Raw genomic sequence first — 15616 nt, 5'->3', positions numbered from 1 at the left:
GCGGGGAGGCACGATGACGAGTGATATGATTAGCCACTCTACTGGGCTCAATCACTGGCCTGACCACAAGAGGACCAGCGATGCATAATGAATAAATTACTGTAAAGATAATATTCCGCGCCATTGTACACTTCACAAGGTCTAAATAAGCTAATCCGGTCTGCCAATTTCGGCGCTGCACATACTTTTTCCACATAATTATTAAATATATAACAAAAAAGAACAAACGCTTACTAAAAAATGCAGAAAAAATATTACATGCAAATCCCGCCCTCCTCACGCCGAAATAGAGCCCGCCGAAGCTGTCTGTCAGTGTCACAACGTCCCTCTCTCTCAAGTTCAAGTTTAAGCTCAACACCAACAACAATGGAGCAGAGCATAAGGCGCCGCCTCGGGGGTGATTATTTATTCATGCCTTGTCCACCCACTGACCTGACCTGACCTGACCACCCTCGCCCCCCTCCCAGCGTGTGTTCATGGGCCACTCCACTAAACCCCCGAGCACAGCCTCTTTCCGGAGTCTCTCTCTCTCTCTCTCTCTCTCTCTCTCTCTCTCTCTCTCTCTCTGTGATGAGGTTCATATATATTCACCTGTCTTTAACAGTTCCTAAGGGGAGTCTAAACTAAGGCTGACTGAAGGAGGGTTGTTGCTGCATGTAGTGGACTAGTGGCAGAGGGAAAGCAGAGGCCCTGGTGGACTGGCAGAGTGATGAAATTAGAGGATTTGCCAGAGCAGCATGGAGTACAGGAACATCAAACAGAGAGAGGTGGAGAAAGCTGGGAAAGGTCTTGTCTTGTAGTGGACTGGTAATGCCAGACAATGATGATGGTGATGATGTAGTTGTATTGGCTGAATTCCCATTTGGCCTTATCTCCACCACTGTGTCACGGAATGCACGAGAAATTAATCCAGACCAGGAAACGGTTTTTACCAATACTGAGGATCAAACCAGCGACTAGTGAAATGGGAAAGTCACACCTTAGCCAATTGGCCAAAGTCGCAGAGTGAATTTTTGGAAGATTTACCCATCAGACGGGTCAGGCACTACATAGTGGCAGAGAAATGCAAAGAGTGAAAGTTGTGCTATAGGAGATGAACCTGAAAAAAAGGAACTCTGGCCTAGCAGCATGACCAGGGAGGCTAATAAAAAAGAAGCTATAGTCTGACTGAGCTATGAAGTCAGTTTGGGCATGGCCCACTCGGGGAGTTCCCTGGCCACAGCACTGCCAAATCTTATTTAATGTATATGGAATACTTCTTACACAATTACAAATATATAGTACATAGATGACATATGAGGGAGAGAGTGATGTATTAGGGGTGATGCAGCAATGCTGTGAAAAGATTGCGGACCCAGCTAAACTGACTTCATATTTGTGTCGGACTATTGTTGAGTTTCCAATGAGCAAACAAATGGATACAAACTTGTATAAGGCCTAAGAAAAATAATAGATAAATAAAGGAAAAGTGCTGTATAGCCTTTCTGTATTTACATTTTAACAGGTTTATGGTCATTCTGTATCAAGATTATACAAACTACTGGTGGGAAACGATACAAGTGAATGGTCAGGGAAATGTCACAGAACTCTTGCTGTCACTGGAGTTGGGTAATTTTGCAAGACTTGGAAAATAATGGGAAGTGTTCAATTTGTTTTGTTTATCTGTTTGAATTCAACTGAATGTTTAAATGTAATGTGTAATTTTGTTATAGGATTAAAGGGCTGGAAGCTGAAAGGTGAGCAGTTTGAGGCGGTGGCAACTGTAATACTGCGAGTTCCTGGGTACTTCATCCTTGACTATTGGTACCAGAATGATGTGCGGAACTGTATACCCCTGTCACTGGCCTGGGCAGACGTTGTGTCATCGGGCTTTGCTATATTTGGTGAGTTTACTGCACCACAGTGAAATAGTTAATGAATATGTGAATGTGAATATTTGTGAAAGATGCATGTTTGATAATGTTAACCCCTTCACTAAGGCCGGGCCAAAACAGCGCCCCGCGCTGTATCTGGGATCGCTGCGCGCACCAAATTTCAAATGTCGCTATTGAATATAACAAGTTTTCAGCCATAAATTCAACATAATCATCATGTATTATATGTAAAAACATGCAGAATTAAATGGTGCACATAAAGAAACATAAATTATTTGATAATTCTTAGATGTAAGCATAAATATAGATAAAATAACTCGTATATTGGCTAAAGTGAGCCAGGACACAGTATGCGTGTCCTCGGATATGGTACGGGGCACGCAAGGACGCAGTGTACGCGTCCTCGTGTTGAAGGGGTTAAGAGTTAGAATATGTTGAGCATCTGAATGACAGCGAATCCATGAATTTATAAACAGGATTACTTAATATAAGCATTGAGGGAGCTAAATTTGTTGATTGTGAGGTGTGTGAATGAGAATAAGAAAACCAAAACAAACGCTATAGGTCATGACTCAAAAAAATCATATATGCTTCCTTACTATGAGACTTTCTATAAAACAATGTGAGGTCATTCTTTCTTGATTTATACCATAAGGTGCTGGCTATCATGCCTTTGAAGATACCCTAAAGTTAACCTAACATAACCTAACAAAACCAAAACAAACACTTGAGGTCTTGACACAGAAAATTCATACAGACTTCCATACTAATGAGACTTTCTAAACAACAAAGTGAGGTCATTCTTTGTAGATTTATACCATAATGTGTTTTGTACTATAAGATACATCCAGTAAAATATGTTGGTTAGAGTAAAATGAAAGTGAAGATAGGACTGTTTGTGTCTATTCTATTCACAATTAAATAGGATAGATAGTCTGTTCCATCTCAACATCACCTCTCAAAATTACTAACATATTATGAAAAAATAAGCATGCATTTGTTCTCTTGGTACTTACATTCCTCATGGGTGTGTTGTGGGTTGGCAGCGGTGATCCAAGGAGTCCTGGTGCTGCTCCTGCCCCTGGAGCAGCTGGTGAGTCTCTACATGCACTATCTCACCATTGCTGTCCTCGCTGCTGCCGACACATTCTCCAATTACTACATAGAAGGAGAAAAACACCTTGTGAATCAGTGGCCAGATTATGGGACTGTTAGCTTTCAGGTATGTACTTCCATGCTACTTTACCAAGATTTGTTGACTGGCTTTGATGAACCTTGTTGAAATCTAGCTTTAAAGCACAAGTGATGTATATCTGGAGGCTTCAGAACCTATCTTATCTGTTCTTAAGGTTCTTGTATCTTTTCTAATATATTAATGTTATAAGTAATCCTTAATCTGCACAAATAGAACAGCTAGTCATTGCAAAGACTCCTCAGTGAAATGGGCAAAAGTCCATATTAACACACTGCATAGGTAATGGTTTCATGACTACGTTGAATGGGGTCATACATGTCTGTTGGCAAAGAAGCTGAAAGCATCTAGTCTTTCCTCCCTTTCCAGTATTTTTTTAGTACTATCCCATCTGCCTTCAATGCTTTCTAATTTTCATCCCTTCTAATTGACTTGAATTTTTCTCATATTCATCATGCCCAGCTTTGTACTCCTCCCAGACCTCTCACATATGCTGGACAGTACACAGGCCATCTTGGAAAAAAAAAGAAAAAAAAAATCCAACTGATCTTTTTTTGTCTAATGTCAATTGAACTCGTAAATTGTGCATATTCCATTCAATTCTGTTACTTAATCAGCCACCCACCTGAGCCGCTATCCTATCTCTTTCCTCACCTTAGTTTCCGTAAGGCCCTTTCTCACCTTAGTGGCATAGTTTTTTTTTAATCCTAAAATGATCACAATTTCTCTATCAGTAAAATAAAACATTTAAACCACCACTATGGTTGACTCATGCTGAACTGACTCTTCCAGCTGATTTTGCTAATTTTAATTGGACTACCACTCACTCATAATTCACTTGATCACAATCAGCAGATATTTTCGCTGTTGGTTTACAAATATTTTCTGTAATTAGTGTGGATCCACAGCGTTGTTGGTGACTCCGTGTGTGTATAAGTGTGCATGTGTCTGTGTGTGTGCATGTGTCTATGTGTGTGCATGTGTCTGTGTGTGTGTAAATATTAATGACCTTAATATTTCTTCTGAAAACGTTGTATTGGTGAATACTAGACTATATGAAAATTTTTCCTCCGTCAGGGCTTCTCCAATATGCTGATGCTGCAGAAGTCTTTATTTGATCCTAAAAATGATGTGGAAACCCTCTTCCTGAGACAACAAGTTGCTGCCATAGTTTTCCATACACTTGTGGCTACATTAGTAACATTCTTCCTTGATTTAGAATGCAATAAAGACAAGGTAAGATTTATTCTTGGTATTTAAGGTTACAGACTCAGTACACTGGTCTTATGCTCTCAAATATAGCCCACTTGAGAAATAGTTACTCTAATATCCGTAATTTTTTTTCCAGATTCTGCTACTGGTGTATCTTGTACCAGTCTTTGCACGATTAGCCGGCTTTCCTGTGACAGAACTTCACCTGACTCACAACTTTGCATCATGTTTTGTCATCTTCTTAACTGTTCAGTACATATTCTTATGTGTCCCTCATGTTTTTAGATTTCTAAAACAAATGTACAACACACTTGCAGAGATGATTGAAATGTATGGGCTGTTGAGTTTCCTTATTACCATCTGGAGTCGTCTCTTTGTACCCATCCAACTGCTCATCTTTTGGTTAATGCTTTTCACAACTCAGCTGTACAACCACTACCTTCCATCGCACAACACAGCTATAGCCACCAAGCCCAGCACAGTATTCTCAGCGTCTGGTGATAGCATGAACACCGCATCTGCCTCTGGAGGTGGAGTGTCTTCCTCAGGGGCAGGGACAACACCCACTGTGATAACCTCAAATCCTAGTGAGATGTGGTACCTTGTCATAATGCAGAGTGCAGCTGAGGTTTGTTTCACTCCATTCATGCTGGCTGGTACCTGTGTGGCTGTCTCCTATGCCTCACGGATAATTCTGTCCCTCACCAGAATGTATGCTGCTGGCCCTGGTGCAGCGCCTCTCCCTAATGACTTGGTTCACTCAGGCTGGACAGAAGGAGCTGCCATGGCTCTCCTGGCTGAGCAGACTTCCCTCCTGGACATGGCCATACCCGAACGGCTGGCAGTGCTCTCAATCATTTTGCTTATCGTTGTGTCATCTCTTGTACAGAACATGTATGAAATAGTAGAGCCAATAGTGCTGGCTCTGAGCGCTCAGGGTGTTGCATCTGTATCCAGGCATTGTCGAGCAGTCTCTGCTTGCCTTCTTCTCCTTGCACTGTCAATGTACATGGTTTACATGTTCACAAGTATCTTTGAGCAGTACTTTTGGCTGCTTCTTGTTGTTTCCACCAGTATTATGACGTCTGTCCAAGTAGTAGGTTTGCTGGCCACCTACATTCTCCTCACATGGGATACAGTGTGTGCTCAGCCCTGGCCTGGCTTGGATGATCTGGTGTATTATACCAGAGCCACAACCAGAGTATTCGAGTTCATTGTTGCTGTGTTTGTAGTTGGTGCTGTTGTGAAGGAATCCGTCACAGGTCAATGGTCATGGATCAATGCTGTGGTGCTGCTCATTCACTGTTACTTTAATGTGTGGCAACGGTTACAGCAAGGATGGAAGAGTTTTTTATTGAGGCTGGAAGCTGCTAAAAAGATATCTGGCCTCCCAGAGGCAACTCAAGCCCGTCTGATGCTTTATAATGATGTTTGTGCCATCTGTTATGCAGACATGTCTTCTGCGAGAATCACTCACTGTAACCACCTGTTCCATGGCCCCTGCCTACGCAAATGGCTGTATGTGCAGGACAAGTGTCCCATGTGCCACGCACCAATCACACTCAGCAACACAGAGCTTGATCCACCTAAAGATGTTACGCCTCAGCCGGACGGCATAGAAACAGAGATAGGGGCAAACATTCCTCTCCCTGATGATGGAGAGAGTGGAGACCTGAGTCTGTAAATATGACTGTGATTACTGAAATAGGTGTAATGGTGTACAGCCGTGTTGTGTGATCATCCCCTAGTGATAGTCAAAACCCTAAGACTTTACTGGATTTCATCACAGTGGATGGTTAGGATGTGTTAAGAAACTACTAAATCAGAGGTCAATGGGAGACTTTCAAAGCTAAATTCCAGTAGAGGGCAACCCAGTATTCAATGCCTGTGACTAGAGCAGAGAAAGGTAATGCCTCTTCTTTACTTCTCTAAAAGAGCCATGAGGCAGAGTACCATAATACTTATTTCAAACATTTTTTATAAGAATATAGCAAAGAAAAAAGGATCACTCACCTTGGGGCCTGATGGTTTGCCCAGCCCATTCTGGCGCAGGCGAGTGTTTATAGTGGCGCCATCTTGTGTTAGCTCGTGCTGCCCCCTGGAACTCCTCTTTGAGCCTCTCTTTTGGAGAGGTTATCTAGAGCCCAGGTTGATGGGTGGTCTTCAGGGCAGCATGTGGGTAGTCTTAGGCCGCTCAGCAGTGACTGAAAAACCTCAGCTGTGCGGCGGCCAGGATTCGAACCCGCGTCCCTCCTGGAGCTCCTGACGCGGGGCCATCACGCTAACCATTCAGCCACCGCCGCCTCAAGGATTAGTTTTGAAAATGGATTAGTTTTGAAAAAAAGTCAATGTAAGTGATGCTTTCTTCTCTGCTATTTTATCATAAGAAATTATTTTTATTATCTGAATGGAGTGGTGGTATTTGATATCATTGCTTCTTTAGAGGAGTAAAGGAGAATTATTGCCTTCTCATCTGTTCCAGCAACAGGAACAGATACACAGTGCTGCCCTTGCTGCCCTCTTACTTACACAGAGTTTGGAAAGTCTCCCATTGCTTGATGCAACAATAATAAAGGTATGATAGTATGGGCAAATGTATTATTGCAGCTCATGGAAACGGATGGGCTGTGAGATTATTGTCCATTTTTATTTTTGTATAGTTCAGTGAGTTCCTTTAACCTTGTATACTCCATATTCTCATATGATGGTGATATGAATTGTAATTTACTTAATTTCAAGAATGTACTCCTTGTACAGTGTGCAAAATAGGAGTGGTTTCTGGGATCCTCCTCTATAGATCCACAGACCAGTATGTACCTGATATTGCTATTTGTAGGAACAGGTTAGTCTTACTGATAATTCAGTGTAAGATTTTACTTTCAAGTATTCAAGGGTGCTTCCTTCCTTCATTCTATGACAAATGTCATTGTAAAAACAAATGTTGGATTGATTTTTTGTAAGTATAAAAAAACTCATTTTATTTTTTCTTTGTATTTTATAAAATGAGGAAATTTAATACATTGTTAAGCTAGTGCCACACACCACTTTACTTTTCTAAAGCAATATTGTTACTGTGTTTGAAGTTATGTGCAACTGCTTGCCTGCATGTGTCCACTTGTACAAGTATCCTTACTTGATTCAAAAATCTTTCCTGTAACCTTAAATTCATCCAAATTTACTGTAAAGCCTATAAAATTTTACTTAGAATTTCGATGAAACTAAAGACATGAGAGTCTGAGTCAGCAGTCAAAAAGAGATAAAGAATGTGTGGACAAGATCTACTGCTGGGACCTGAACGCTAGCAGTGGTGGTGAGTGCCACTTGACCTTGATGCAACTTGACAATAAATGTACGAATAGCTTCTTTCCAGAGTAATCTACGTGCCACCACCCCCCAAGAGACATTTTCTGTAGGCTTGTAGAATAGGCTATCTGACACAGATTTAGATTTGTTTTTTGTTATGGGAATATGGCTTACATCATTATTCCGTGCACTTATTTTGAAAGAAGATTTTTAGGAGTTCACTTGCTGGACATTTCTGCTTGATATTAATGTAAGCAATGAACTTAGGCATACGTGTGCCACAGAGTCAAAGGCAGACAAGAAATAAATCAGTCTCCAATATTTCAATAACACATGCATTACCTTCATTAACTCAATAATGCTCAATATTAGAAATTTATGCATCTGATTGGGGACTATTATGGTTACAGGGTTGATTGGGTTATGGGAGAATTAATTTTTCTCATGTTATCATTTTGTACATTACATGCTGTACTTACGTATAGTGAGCTTGCTGCATCAGATATTTCTTCAGCCAAATAGATGCATCACTTATGTCTTGTAATCATTGCTATTTACACTTTGAAGCTCAGTATATCCGGGGCAGGTACAAATCTGAGGATTGGAGCCCAGAGTGAAATCCAAATACTTGACACCTATGAATCTCATGGTATGCACATCAGTGACATTTTTTTTTGTAGTACCTCTACTATTATTTTCCAGTACGTTCACACCCTTAAATACTACTGATTTTCAAAAGCTTTAAGACCAAACTTATACCTCACACCTAAATAGAGCATTCAATGATTCTTCCTTGGCATACAGTTTTGTTTTGGCCCAGGCTTTAGAAATTTATCCCTCAAAGGTTAAAAATGTTCAAATATCCATTTATATATAAAAACCCTTTATGTCGACAAGCTGGTTACACACATTTGAAATGATCACTTACTTTACATCTGCAAACACTGACTTTGTGCTGCCCTGTGACCATTGCTACTCCTTCATATTACTTAATTAAGTAGTATACCATAAAATACTGTACCTGTGTTTCTTGATCTCACCTCAACATCATGTGATGTTCTTGGTGCTGCATTGTGCGGTGCCCTGAAATGTCGCAGCACCATGAAGGTTGTCAGTTAGTTAGCTGGCTGTAGTGCTCACAGCCGTTGCATCACCATAAAGGTTATCAATTAGTCAACCAACTGTGGAGGTCCCTTCCTTGTGCTTCACCATCTCACTTGAAAAGAATAGTTGTTTGTGCTGCAATTCAGGAGCATAACTATGTAGAGTTTTCCACTTCAACCTATACTATATAAAAACACCAAATGCAGGCAGTCATCGCTGCACTGGGCCTTTCCCTACCAAAAATGTATATATGATCCACTTTGATCGGTTAAACGATCTGACTGTGACTGGTGGTGCAATCACATGATAATTTTACGTACCACACTGAGGGGGTACAACCACGTGATTGTTACACCACACTGGTGGTATACAATCATGGAACCACCAAAACACTGGGGAGAGCATTTTTTACTCATGTTATGCTCAGTCTCTGCAGCTAAATGTGTTTTTGTTTTTCCTGTGTTTCACTAGCAGCAAAGTATTTGTTTGATCTGTGTCGAAGCTTTCATTATGTAACTTTCTTTTAAATAATATTCTTATATTTTGTTTAAATAATTATTGAAAATAACTTCTCAAGCTTGATGGGGGAGGGGGGGGGGGGCTCATTTACGATTTATTTTTCATTATTTTTGAGTGGCTATGAGAGTAGCCCCATTAATACCATGTTATATGATTGACTACTTTAAAATTGATTTTATAGGAACATGACCTAGTCATATAGTGAGGGATGCTTTTAATAAACTTACTGAGGTGTGGTGCAGTTGCATAGATTAGTTTGTGGCAATGGCTTGAATGTAGATGTGGAAATCTTGCAGTAACCCTGTATATATTCTGTTGTTTCAGCTGTGGATCATGGCATATTACCTCCTATAATACTTGTATAATATGCTAGGTATAAGAAATGTTCATTTATGATGTTTTCACAAATGGTAAGAAACCTGTGATATTGGCTAATCAGAACATATAGCACAGTTAATTATGTATTAAATGATAAGATGTGGGATGTTAAATATATATACATGAAAATTGAAAGGGGCTTTCAATTTGAAAAAAAGTTCCAGAAATAATGTGCATATTTCCATGCAACTTGTGTTGTGTCGAAAGATTGGTCTGCTAAAGAGAAGAGATAAAATCAATTTACTGATGGTGTGGCAATGAGTGGATGACGAGATCCATCATTAGGATATTTTGGAAATGCAAGTAGAGAAGTTATGATGGTGGCTTGGTCTGGTGCTGTGGGACTGTTGAGGAATGGAAGAAAGTTAGAATGTGTATGTTGGGCATTAATTTTGTAAGACCTACATGAGAAGGCTGGAGAAGCAAGAGTGTGGTGGAGAGCCTGGTGTGGGGAGGCGCGGCGGTGTGAGGTGTGGACATAGTGAAAGAAATGCATAAAAGAAACTGAATGGAATAGGGTGCGTGCATGGCAAGTGTCCCGAAGGATGAGGGTGGGCGTAGAATGACGGCCCAAGAATATTACTATGTGAAAGAGACCGTTAATAATGACTGGGAACAAAATGCTTGAGAGAGTATGCTATATCTACTAATCTTCAAATATATCAAGTAATAATGAGCGTGGGTTTACCTGGCAACACGCTACACTGTGCCACGCCCGCTCCCCGCGTCGCCATGACCACCACTGAAGAAAACGGCGAGGTGTTGCCAACTTACCACACCGATATTTATTATTATTTCTTTCCAGTGATTCCCAACCTTTTTTGTCCCATTCCCCTTTTTCCAGTCACTTTTTCACCCAACACCTTCCTGTCATCTCGCGGGCCACTCATGACCATTCCAAGGAGTTTGACACCCCTGGTAGGTACCGTTGGCTAATGTAGAGTAATTCTAGCACTTGAGCATTCAGTTTTAAGGATTATGTACAGTAATATGAATTTTATTCCGAGCCGCATGTCTCCTAATTCCAGTACCTATGATAAATCTAAAAATAATTAGAATCTATGAACCCCTTGAAATTCTTCCATGGACCCCTGCTGCAGGTTGCTACTGTACTACTACTAGCCTACTACTACTACTACTACTACTACTACTAGGAAATAAGAGAGAGAGAGAGAGAGAGAGAGAGAGAGAGAGAGAGAGAGAGAGAGAGAACATACAAATTTCCCCACTTTGACCGGTTGAGAGAGAGAGAGAGAGAGAGAACACAAATTTCCCCACTTTGACCGGTTGAGAGAGAGAGAGAGAGAGAGAGAGAGAGAGAGAGAGAGAGAGAGAGAGAGAGATACCCCACCCCCACCCCCACCCCCCCAAAAAAAACGAGGTGAGCTTAGAACAACAATGAACGCAATCCTCTGCAACGACTCGCCACCCAGACACTGTTAAGTCATTCTACTCAGGCGGGACTTGCCCAATAAGATCACATAAAACCTCATTGGTGATTGTGGTCGCCCTGCATGTGGCCGTGGAAAAACAGGGGCACGGGGAGACCATGAGGCAGGCAGACACCCTAAAAATAACTCCTGCTGATGGACGTGGCAGTGAGGGGCACGTCCGCCGAATTGTGGAACGCCGTGCCAAGCTATTTAGGAAGGCAACGAATGGCTTATTTATGGCACCGAAGAGAGAGAGAGAGAGAGAGAGAGAGAGAGAGAGAGAGAGTCTCCGTCTACACAGGTTGCTCCTACATAAGTTACTGTGAAAAAAAAATACACCCGTGCCCAAAACTGTTCATTGTCCCTTTACGACTATAAAAAAAGTGTTACGTTATTTCTCACCTCTCTCTCTCTCTCTCTCTCTCTCTCTCTCTCTCAGGGCCTCAACTCATTTAATTAAGGGGTACAGTTATCCTCCGCTAATACGCCACTTCATGTAAGCTCAAGAAAACAAGAAAAAAACCTACAGAAAAAAACTTCCAACATTTGATATACTCTTTACTTAATACGTATACAGAGTCGCTTGCTTTACATTCCTCTGTTTTTCTTTTCTTTATTCTTTTCCCTTCATTCATCCTTTCTTTTTAATGCTTTTTCTTTCTTCCTCTTTCTTTCTTTCCTTTTTTTTTTATTTACTGGTTGAGTCACGCAATTATTAAAACTGTATATGTATTTTTCCTATTCTTTTTATGATTCCTTGATTTGTTTAACTAATTCATAATAACATAGTGCGTGTTTTTATCTCATTTCTGAATACAAAAACTTGGCAAGTAGAAGAACACCTCAGTTTAGACGTATAAGGAGATTCTTTTCACAGCTCCCGACCTTCAATAGAATACATGCTGAAAAAAAAATGTATCCTGGAAGAAATTACAATTATTCTTCAGTATTATTCATTTAACTTCATATTCTCCTCTTGCTTCTGAAAACTCCTTCTTTGTTCAGTATCCAGTATTCAGCAGTATTATTCACTTCTATATTTATTTAACTCCTATTTGTTCTTCATATCCTCCTCTTACTTTTGAAAACCCCTTCTTTGTTCTCGGTACACGGTCATCTTCCCGGATACGGATACACTGAGATTAATGGACGTTTTCTTAAGGCTGAAAACAGAGCGGCGGCGAGGACCAAGCAAGACTCGGTGCATAGTAATCATGCTCGTGTGACCTTAAGTAGCGGAGGAGACTGAGCCAGAAAGTCTTGGTGGATGAGGGAGCAGATTAAAAAGAGTTGAAGGAAAAGAAAAATGATGAATATATAAAAAAAGAAATGATTGCTGCTTTTATATTCAAGGCCGAGCTGAGTGAACTTCATTAAAAAAGTAGCAGAGATCAAGAATTATTTGAACTAGTAATAGAAAAAAAAAGTGCTGGGTTGCTACTTCAGTTTGCATTTAAATTCAAGACCACGCTGGGAGTCAGGTTGGAAATTAAGATACTGGCTTTTTGATAAATTAACATAATTTTTTGGTACGTAGTGTAATGATGAATTATATTTTCTCTAATAATATTATAGTCAAGGTCAGCCAACATTTTATTATTCATTACTGTTAGTTTCATTATCAGTAAATTTTTTTTTTTTCGGTGTCGGGTGATGTTAATATTAAACAAACTGTGAAGGGTTTATTCTTCTACTTTTACTACTACTACTACTGTTACCACTACTACTACTACTACTACTTCTACTACTACTACCACTACTACTACTACTACTACTACTACTACCACCACCGCTGCAGCACTCGGCCTAGCATAGCCCTGGATCAGCGCCACGCCAGAAGGCCGCGGCGAGGCAGCGACTGGTAGTATGAACACGTTTTTGCTGTCATGAAACGTGAAAGTTATGACAGTATGCCGACTTTTTTTTTCCTCTCTCTCTCTCTCTCTCTCTCTCTCTCTCTCTCTCTCAGCGTGGGCACCGTTCGCACCGTTGTTAGCTGGCATGATCAAGAATTCTCATCAGTACATGTAACAAGAACCAGACTTGGTGTTGCGACACAACATTTAAACTTCGGGGAATTTTTTTTACAAACATTTTTGTTGCATCGTTTTTTTTTTTTTTTTTTTTTTTTTTTTTGTTCAGCGTCAAAGTATTTTAAGATGAATCAATCTCTTTTGACTTTCTCCTTGGAGCGCGTCTGACCACGTTTGGCGCTCATATTGAAGGGGGCGTGAATAACTAGACTCTCTAGGCGTTGACATTACCTAAAAAAAGGACAGGCATGCTAGGAGAAGTGGTGGTGGTGGTGGTGAAGGTGGTGGTGGGGGAGGAGGGCAGCGGCCAAGGAGACTAAAGTCTCCTTGGCAGCGGCTGAAGCGATATCGTCAGTCACCCGCCAGACATCAGGGAGAAGGTACGTGTCTTCACCCTTCCTTCCCTCCTATGCCGCCGTCGCTCCGCCGCCGCCAGTGCCAAAACGTTTCGTTTCAGATCAATAACTTTGGCTTTGTTGCTCGGAAGCTATATAGTACGTAAAAGACTGAAACGCTTCCTCTTGTACACTGTTGCTATTGAAACATTGCATCCCGTGTACGAAAATTATAGAAGAATCACACGTACTAGAAGTAATACAATATAAATGTGTCGGTGAAGGAAAGTAAACGAGTGGCTGTTGAGAGGGTAAAATGCTGAGCATGTGAAGTGAACTTGTCACCATTACCAGCCGGGTCTGAGGCGTGCCGTGGCCTGGATCCAAGACTTGTGCCTCCATTCATGTTCATTTGGACGGAAAGGACGCAGAGCAGATGACACGTGAGTCAGACTTAGAACGAAACAATAAAACAGCGTAATAATAATAACGCAAGACAAAATCATTCTCCCACTCACTCTACTTCATTAGGACGGAAAGCAGACGGAGAGCAGACGCCAAGTGAATGAGCCTGAGAATGAGGCAAGAAATAAACCAGTGTTATAGCAACAACCCGTAACAGAAAACCTCCCACCCACCCACTCGCTCCAGTTCCTCCACTACCTACCTCGACCCAGAAGAGTGTGAGTGTGTGCGTGTGTGAGTGCGTGTGTACTGGTTTATCGGAAGGACTTTCACTCACTAATTGTCGAGATGCAACGAGTGGCGTGGTGACCTTGTCTCGCTGAGTCCACGCCATCGCCACGCCCTCCACCACCACCACCGCCGCCGCCACACGTCTCGTCAGCTGACTGGAGTTGTTTACATCGCTCAGCTGATCGCCGGAATAGCTCGCTGCTGCCTGTCTGTCTGTCTCCCTGCCCTGCTGCCGCCCCTTCCCACCCCCGTCACGGACACACTCATGCATACACACCAGTCGGAGGTAAGATAATTGCATATTTTCTCGGTTTTCTTATCGTCTCGGGGTCATATTTTTAAACCTCTCGGCGTCCAAGATCAACTGTTTGACAAGGTTTTCGTAGGAGTTTTGAGCATTTCCAGGGGTACTGTCATGACCTTGGTGGTGATTTGACCCTTCCTCTGTGCCACTAACCTAAAAAAAACACACATTAAAACCCGACTGATCTCCTTTTCGGCCTTTGGAAATAGTTGATGTCAGAAGCGGAAGCGTCTGAGAATACCAGCCTTGAAGGATAATTATAATCGGGATCGTGAGTTTAGCTTTAACAATACGATATCAAGGGTTAGGTCTTTCTGAGCTTCTCCACTTGCTATATGTTGTTAATTTTATTCGGAAGCTTGTCAACCGAAACTTTTTTTTTTCAATGTTACGGTATATAGTGTCGTCAGCTGTGCCATTCCAGTAGCTGAATTGTGTCGGAAATGTTTGTCGGAAAGAGTTACTGAACCTTTCGAATGCGTGGTCAGAGGATTTAGCGATGCCGGGAATTATACATCTGTGACATTATGATCGTATACCTGAGTTTTAAAGGTGTTAGTTGTTTGATAGCACCCAGTAATGGTTTGACATGTAGTAATGAGTTTAAAGTTACACATATTCAGATTCAGTAACGACATAAGCAAGAACTGTTTTATTGAAAGTGGTGGATGAGTGGGGAATAGGCTTGGAGAGTGCCAATACGATAGATACCCACTGGAAACGGTTAGATAAACTCTCTCTCTCTCTCTCTCTCTCTCTCTCTCTCTCTCTCTGTTCATAGGTCAGTCCATGTGTCTATTTGTTGGTTCTATCTTTCTGTCTATCTATCTATCTATCTATCTATCTATCTATCTATTTAGAGAGTGTTAGTCTTAAAACTTCATAATATTTAGAATTTGGGGTTTTAAGTCTAACTTATACTACTACTACTTCCACTACTACTACTATTACTACTACTACTATTGCTACCACTACTACTACTACTACCTATGATGGACGACGGTTCGAATCCTCACGCTACCACTCACCCACATGCTGTCCTGAAGACCACCCATCAACCCGGACTCTAGAGGAAGCCGAATCAAGTAAGGCAACAACGTAAAAAAAAACTACTGCTACAACCACTACTACTACTACTACTACTTCTACTGCTACAACCACTACTACTACTACCATAACCACAACCACCACCACTACCACCATTATCACTGCACCTCCTAATACCACCACCAC

General features: G+C 41.3%; 2 protein-coding genes across 2 annotated transcripts in view; both read left to right on the top strand.

Moving 5' to 3' along the window:
* Positions 1–325: 325 nt before the first annotated feature.
* On the top strand, positions 326–8369 carry LOC127004627 (RING finger protein 145-like). The gene is made up of 5 exons (XM_050872660.1): positions 326–397; positions 1713–1883; positions 2921–3096; positions 4144–4302; positions 4415–8369. Exons 1-5 carry the CDS (start codon positions 367–369, stop codon positions 5960–5962), a joined length of 2085 nt encoding a protein of 694 aa, XP_050728617.1. The 5' UTR covers positions 326–366; the 3' UTR covers positions 5963–8369.
* Positions 8370–13392: 5023 nt separating this feature from the next.
* Positions 13393–15616, top strand: part of LOC127004626 (neuropilin-2-like) — a 39995-nt gene continuing 37771 nt past the window's right edge. Inside the window, exon 1 of the mRNA XM_050872658.1 lies at positions 13393–14365. The gene's annotated coding sequence lies outside the window, so the exon portion shown is untranslated. The remainder of the gene's footprint in view (positions 14366–15616) is intronic.

The sequence above is a fragment of the Eriocheir sinensis genome, chromosome 28, assembly GCF_024679095.1.
Source record: "Eriocheir sinensis breed Jianghai 21 chromosome 28, ASM2467909v1, whole genome shotgun sequence".
Taxonomy (NCBI): Eukaryota; Metazoa; Arthropoda; class Malacostraca; order Decapoda; family Varunidae; genus Eriocheir; species Eriocheir sinensis.
This window is presented reverse-complemented; position numbering and strand designations above follow the sequence as displayed.